A 7,449-nucleotide genomic window follows, 5' to 3' on the forward strand; every position below is an offset into this window, starting at 1 on the left:
CTGATTTGTCCTCCTTGCAGTCCAGGGGACTCGTAAGAGTCTTCTCCAGCACCACAGTTCGAAAGCATCAATTCTTCGGCGCTCAGCCTTCCTTATGTCCCGATTATGGGATTCCCATAGGCATCTGGTTAACCACTGTGGGAACAAAATGCTGGACTAGATAGGACTTTGGTTTGATGCAGCAGGGCTCTTCTTATATTCTTGAAGGTGCAATCCTATGCATGTTTGGACAGAAAAAAAAAAAGTCCTACAACTCCCAGCATTCCCCAGCCAGCATGGGAATAAAGGATTTTTTGTAGGACTTTTTTCAGTCCAAACATGCATAGGATTGCGCCGTTGAGGGCTTTCTAGTTTAGAAAGAAAAGATTATTCAAGGGGGGATATGATGTGATAGAGATGTATATAATAACAGACAGTGTGGAGAAAGTGGATAGAGATTTTTCTCCCTCTCTCATACCATGAGAGCATGGGATCACTCAGTGAAAAGGAAGCCCTACTTTACACAATGCACCATTAGTTTGTGGAACACACTGCCACAGGATGATGACGACTGGTTTGGATGACCTTTGAAAGGGGTTAGCCTCAACCCCATAAACCTTTAAGGGAGCTTTAAAAATTCATCTATTCCATGAATGATGGATGTTTCAGTCCAACTATGGATGTCAGAGAAATTTGCAATGGAATCGAATGAGTTTGGGGCTCTATGAATCCAGCCTCTGGGTTCTGCAGCGGACCAACTTTTCCCAAGTCACACAGATTCCACTGACTTGAGGAACTTTTTTTTTTTTTTAAAACTTTCCGGAATTTTATCCAAATAGAAAAATACGTAAAATTAAAAGAAAAACAGGCCAAAAATGTGCATGTCCCCCTTAAGCTAAAGCATGACCATGCACATTTTGCAGGGATTTGCACATTCTGGAGGGATTTGTCCGGGGGCGGGTGGGATTTGTGCATTTTCACAAGTGCAAATTTGGGAAATAGGAAAAAATCCTATCCCATCTATGAGTGGATGATGGAACGAAAAAACACCAGACCATCTGCAAAACACAGACAGAATGGATTCTACAAAATCCATACATCCCTGACACATCTGGAAGTCCCCAGGTAGAGGAAGGCTGCTCTGGACAAACGAAAGGAATGGACGGAGTTTTGACTTCCTTCTTTGCTGGTGGGCTTCTGAGGAGCATGTAGGCTTTCGAGGCAGAACACTGGACTAGATGGCCCTCGGCCTGTTTCAGAACGTCTGTTTCTCTGATCAGTCGTTAGAGACCTAGGAAGGGGTAGGTGTTCCTTGGCATGTAAAAGATTTGGGGCCTAGGCCGATAGGACACAAATCTGCATAAAATCTGCATATGCTGACTTATATCTATATATACCAATACAGAAATAATTACTAGGATTTATTTAAATTTTACAGGAGGCAAAGCCGGCCAATTAATTTATCATCCAAATCATCTCAAATAAGGCACATTCTTCAATTGACTTGCACCCTGCCTCCGCTCATGCCAAACCAGTGGGGAAAGTGTGTGTGTTTTTTCTCAACTTACTTGCCATGCAGGGAGAGATTTCGAGTGGGGTGTTGCAACCCTTCCCTCCCCGGCTGCAATCCCCCTTGAAAATCACCCCCTGCATGTCAATTAAGCTAGGGGAGAAATCTTCTATTGGCATCCATGGATACTCAGGGCTCTGGGGAACAGATCCAGGGATTGGGAAATACATTTGCGACCAGGGCCCCATCGCTCCAGGCACAGCAACACCCATGGGGGGGGGTGTGGAGGTCCAGTTGGCTGCCCCCCCCCAGCCTGTCCCATGTGCCAAAGGAGGAGTCTGCCCGTGGCAAATGTTTCCAGACTTTTCCTTTTATTTGTGGTGCCTTCTTGGTTCTCTTCCTCAAGAGCCGTTGGTTTCGTTCAGGAAGAAGATCAAGGGTAGGATGAAAATGAGGTTGCAGAAGACAAGCCCAGCGCGGACCAGGAAGTAAGCGACCGCCATGGAAAGCACCAGGTCCTCAATCCCCTGGGCATTCGGGAGGAACGCCACTGCCTCAGCTCTCTCTCCTGCCCCATGGCCCAAGTGGTATCCTGTCCGCAGATTCTCAGAAGAGGTGGCAGCCATGACAGAGTTTGCCCTAGGAAGAGGAAGGACAGGAGAGTGGGTTTGCAAAGCACAAGGAGGGTGAGGCAAGCGATGGACTCCTGGATGCAACTCAGTCCTTCCCTCCAACAGAAAACCCGGGACTTGGGTGCCAATGACAGGGGGCAGAGTCTCAGGCCCAGGCCCTTATCCAGGCCACTCTGGCTCCCAATCTGGGTTCCCCAGAGGGCCATGCCCCTTTTGCCTTTGGCCCCACCTGTTTTGCTTTTGGCCCCGCCCACCACTAGAATGCGGCCCCAAGAGCTTCTCTGAAATGGAACTTAGCCCTTGGGCTGAGAAAGGTTGAACACTCCTGGCCTGTGAGTTTGGAAGCGGAATGGCGCCTGCCAGAAATAAGGCAGTGGTTTCTCCATATTCAAGGAATTCTTGAGGCACGCAGATGTATATAATTTTGTAAATTGAAAGAAGTACATATTTTCTTTTTTTTTAAAGAACCAGGGGCTTGCATTCTCCCAGCATATCTTCAGTGCTAACAAGTCAGTTGGGGGCGGGGGTAGGAAACTAGGGATGGGGTGAGAAGTAGAGGCAATTGGCCTGCTCAACCCCCTAACCACTTTTAAAAATTCTCCTCCCTGTGCTTTGCTGGGATATTCCAGGAAAACGGGGCAGCTTTTCCCTTTCCCACTCTCTAGAGCAGCCTTCCCCCAACCTGTTGCCCTCCAGATGTGTGGGACTAGAACTCCCATCATCCCTGGTGTTAGACATTTCAAGCCCTAAATGGTTTGGGACCAGAAGGACCGCCTGTACCCCTAAACTTGCCTGGGCCTTAAGATCAATGTGGAGACCCTGCTCTCAGGACAGGGCCCTTTCAGTGATGGCCCCTATCTTTGAGCTTTCTCCCCATAGAAGTACGTACGTTTGTTAGTTTGTAAAAGAGCCATTATTTGTTTCAATCAATGTTCTGTTAAAAGTGTTGTGAGTTGGGTTTGAAACTTCATTAAATTGCTGTTGTTGTTTTGTTTTAGTCTTTATTGATATTTGAAAATTGCTTTATGGTTTTAATTAACTTTTATAAGCCACCTTGGGAGGGCTTTGCTGTGAAAGGTGGCATGTGAGTACTTTAAATGAGATAAATATGCTAAAGGACATTCTGCACCAGGATAACCAAGATTATGTTTCTTCAAAAAGCAAAGTTTGGCCACCTGGTTAATTTATACAATGAACACCCTACTCCCTGGCTACTGGAAGTCTTCTATGATTTTCTCAGTAGGTATGATCCTAGCCATAAAGGCTTGGAACTTGCTTTCTTAAAAAGAAATTTAAAATAAAGCTGAGATTTTCAAGATGGTGAATTCTGCACCTGATCCGCAGAGCCCTATAATAGGTAATCTACACTTTTATCTTAGGCATGCCCAAGAGGAAACAACATTCTCTTGTGACTTCCCCTCAAGCAACTAAGCTGCTTCCCAGTTTCCTTAGAGGTGTGAATTGCTAGCAGCTTAATTATCTGTTGCTTGTCCCATGCTTCAGGCTTTTTGCTTAACCCTTCATAGTCATCTCAAGATCCACACGCCACATTCCATATTCTGGTCCTCCTGGACCACAGAGATGACGCTAGAAGGGCTTATGGGGCACCAGGGTATTTGCTAGCCCTGGACCCATGGAGCCCCAGATCCAAAGCTGTTTCCCGGGGGTCTGGACTTGTATGTACCTTGTTGAGCAAGCCCTCTATTTTTTATGCGTATGATACCAGTGGAAGAAAACTTGACCGGTGCTATCTGCTTAGCTGCAACCACTTTAGCCAGATGTCAGGGCTGGTAGTGGTGGGGTGGTCAATTCTGAAGTACAGGCGCTCATCATGACCAGCACGGTCATGACCGGCCATCAGCACACACCCAAGGAGAGTCCAGAAATGCAGCCAGCTGCATTGACCCATAGCAACAAACCAGTTCTAGCAGTTTTCATCTCCGTTAGGAGCAGGTCTTTTGTAAAGCTCGTGGGTCTTCATTGGCCATTCCACCCCAAGCCACCTCAAAATATTTTGCACCACAACAGGAAGAATACATTATTGCTGGGGAAATTCCTCCCCACCCTTCACCCCACCACCAGCAGCTACTGTTAGGGTTGCGGCCATGCTCAGAGGGAACAGGGAATTCTGGGGGGACGGGGCGAGAGACAGCGTCAGCATCCTTGCTAACAAAGCAAGTGCCTGTGCTGCCAGCCCCACCAGCCCACTATGCCACTGGTCATGGCCCAGTTTGGCTGCCTCTGCCCTCTCCCTCTGCCCCTGCACTCCCAACTTACCCAGAGATCACATTGGAGATGACAAAACCCATGGGAAGGATGAGGAAGAGGCAGGAGAAACAGATGGCGGTCTGGATGAGGAAGTGGAGGGCCGCAAGGAGCAAAAGAACATTCAAGAGCCGCTCAAACTTAGGAGGGACGTCCGTTTGGAGGAGAGCATCACCAGCTCCCTGGGCATGGTGAGGTTTCTGAAACGGCCGCAGCAGCATTGTGGAAACACCTGCAGGGAAGCACGAGCGGAAACTGTGGATAGAGCTGATTGGGATTCTCCAGGACTCGGTAAGATCCTGTCAGCCCATCCCAAGCCTTGCTAGATTCCAGGTTACATGACACACTTTGTGCAGGGCTGCCCCAGAACAGTGTTCAGGAATGACAAAAGGTCAAGAATGAGCTGGCCGGCTCGTGAACTGCTTTGCACGCACGACACGTGTGCTTTGAGGTTGCTGGCTTCCTGTTGGTTTCCAGGCACAATTTGAAGTGCTGCTGCTTACCTTCAGAGCACTCCATCAGCCTTCTCCAACCTGCGAAGGCTGCACTAAATGCTCTGAGCCCAAGATATTGAAGGGCTGCCTTCTCTCCCATGAACCTGCTGCTAGGGACGTAGGGATTTTGCTAACTCCACTCCACCTGTGTTTCCTGGATTGTCAGGCGTCTTTCATTCCGTCATCTGCTCATGGACGGAATTGGATTTTTTAAAATGAGAATTTCGTTCTGCTGGCACTAATTCACAGTAGCGCTGATGCACTTGCGCAAATACGCATCAGCTAATACGGATTCGCACAAATCCTCCCCAAAAGCGAAGAACCAATCTGCAAGAGCGCAGAATCCACATGACTCAGAAAAAGCCGGTCCACTGTGGAACCCGCAGAGCAGATGAAGAGAAATCTGAACTCTTTTGATTCCATTGTGAGTTTCTCCGACAGCCCTGCCTGCTGCCCATATGCTGTGGTCATCACCACTTGCTCTACCCCCCTCCCTCCACCCCCACCACCATCAAATGGGTGTCCACTGGTGGCAGGTCTCCTCAGGGGCAGCCCCCAGACTCTGAAATTCTCTCCTCAGAGACATCCAGACATCTCTGCTGCGGACTGCTTATGTGGCCCAGCTTTGGAGGGGAGGGCTGGTTATTGCTTCCAGCCCTGCAGGTGGCTTCCCCAGAGGCACTCGCCTCATTGGGCACTGTGAGAAACAGGATGCTGGACTAGGCCAGGGGTGCCAAACCTCTGGCAGCCCAAGGGCCACATTCTGTTTCAGAGCTCTTCTGGGGGCTACATTCCAGTGGTGGGTGGGGCAAAGGCAAAGGGGGCAGGGCCAAAATAACAAAACACCTGCTTATTTTCGCTTGAAGCTTTGACTGCCAGCAACGCAGCTTTCGGAGAGGCATTTCAGCCTTTTAGAGGGGACTGCACAAGAGCCAGGAAACCGCCCAATGACCGATGGTTGGGGGAAAGGGGGCGGGGCCAGAGGAAGGGGTGTCGCCACCTAGGGAACCCTGCAGGGCCAGACTGGGACCCCAGGCAGGCCAGACGTGGCCCAGCGGCCTGAGATTCAACACCCTTGGGCTAGATGGGCCTTTGGTCTGACCCAGGACTCCTCGTGTGTGTTTTAGGGCTGTGCACCATTTTGGCCTGAAGCCTGCACTCCGAGTCAAAGCCGGGCACTTCAGGCCGCTTCAGGCCACCCTTGAGGCGAAGCAGAGGAGGCACGAAGTGGCACAAAGCAAAGTGGGTTGCTCCGAAGCGCTTCGGTGCACATCAGAGCGGCCCAGAAGCCCAGCCGCCACACCTCCGCCACTGCTGTCGCCCAGCCCCCAGCTCCTTGCCTGGGTCCCCTGGACACACCCCGGCAGAATATATTTCTGGAAGTACGGGGAGTCGCCATTTTAAAAATGAACAGCAAGATGGCTGCTGGCGCACATCCAGAGGGCCTAGAGGTGGCGGTGGCAGTGGCTCCCCCAGGAGCAACAGCAATGGCAGCTCCCCCCGGCAGTGGCTCCCCCAGTGGTGGCGCCCCCCCCGAACTAGGGCCCAAGTAAGGGGCTGGGGGCTGGGTGGCATGCTGGGGGAGCCGAAGTGAATCCAAGTCCCACTTCTGCTTCATCAGCCAAAGCAAGTCGGGAGGCCCCCGAATCAGCCATAGCCATATTGGGCCACCTCGGAAGCCCCAAAGTGGCTTCCAAGTGGGTCAGGGGGTCCATGCACAGCCCCAGTGTTCTCATCTTCCTATGCACCGGGGAGGCTCCTGGCCCCAGCGTCAGTGTGACAGCGACTCTGCTCTGGGTTTCAGTCAGAACTCGAACAGAGCCCTCCAAGGTGTGAAACTCTAACTCCTTTAGAGTTCTGGCTGGTTCTGACTGAAACCCAGAGCGGATTCTCACACACACACACACACACACACAGTGACATTGAGGCCACCTGCCTCCACTGCTGTGCACCCCATTTGCCCATGCCGAGGCCCAAGGGTTCCTTGCTGCCTGGGACCTTCTAAGAATCATAATGGAAAATGAGTTACATTCAAATCAGGGCTCGGCTCAAAGAAAGATGGAGAGGTGCATATGACGGCAGCCATCAGCGAGACTTACCTCCCACTCTGGGCAGCTTGCAGCCACGCACCGGTATGTTCACAACCTCATTTCGGGCAGTAACAACGCCCTTGTCCACACACACCCGTATTCCTCTTGTCCTCTCTGCTCCCTTCCCCAGCCTCCCCACCTCCCTCTTGGCAGCTGAGCTGCCCCTGGGTCGCCCTCCTCAGCAATCCACTCCAGCTGATGTGTCCGTTGATGTCATAAAGAGATCCAGCTGGGCTCATATGCATGAAAGTCAACCTCAGCACACCCACACCGTCATTATTCGGAAAGAGCCTAATCCGTAGAGTTGCCACCTTTTTTGTTGGGTCCTGCTCCTGTGCTTTTTCCCTGCAGCCTGACATATGGAAAGTTCAGCCTATGACATTGCCACTTCAGCTCCATGCCCATAAAAGCTGCAGCTGCTAAGATGTCCATAGGACCGAGGCCTGCTTGATAAAGACAGAGCCAAGAAAAAGGTGGCA

At 50.8% G+C, this 7,449-nt stretch overlaps 1 protein-coding gene across 1 annotated transcript; it reads right to left on the reverse strand.

Annotated features, from left to right (window-relative positions):
• Positions 1-1,385: 1,385 nt before the first annotated feature.
• LOC146343545 (uncharacterized) lies at positions 1,386-7,182 on the reverse strand. Its single transcript, XM_084855270.1, has 3 exons — positions 6,980-7,182; positions 4,399-4,618; positions 1,386-2,128 (listed from the first exon to the last, which is right to left on the reverse strand). Exons 2-3 carry the CDS (start codon positions 4,605-4,607, stop codon positions 1,891-1,893), a joined length of 447 nt encoding a protein of 148 aa, XP_084711396.1. The 5' UTR covers positions 4,608-4,618; positions 6,980-7,182; the 3' UTR covers positions 1,386-1,890.
• Between the last annotated feature and the right edge of the window lie 267 nt (positions 7,183-7,449).

Source organism: Heloderma suspectum, chromosome 5 (genome assembly GCF_057233095.1).
Source record: "Heloderma suspectum isolate Gila_16-S chromosome 5, 16-S_ref, whole genome shotgun sequence".
Lineage (NCBI taxonomy): Eukaryota > Metazoa > Chordata > Lepidosauria > Squamata > Helodermatidae > Heloderma > Heloderma suspectum.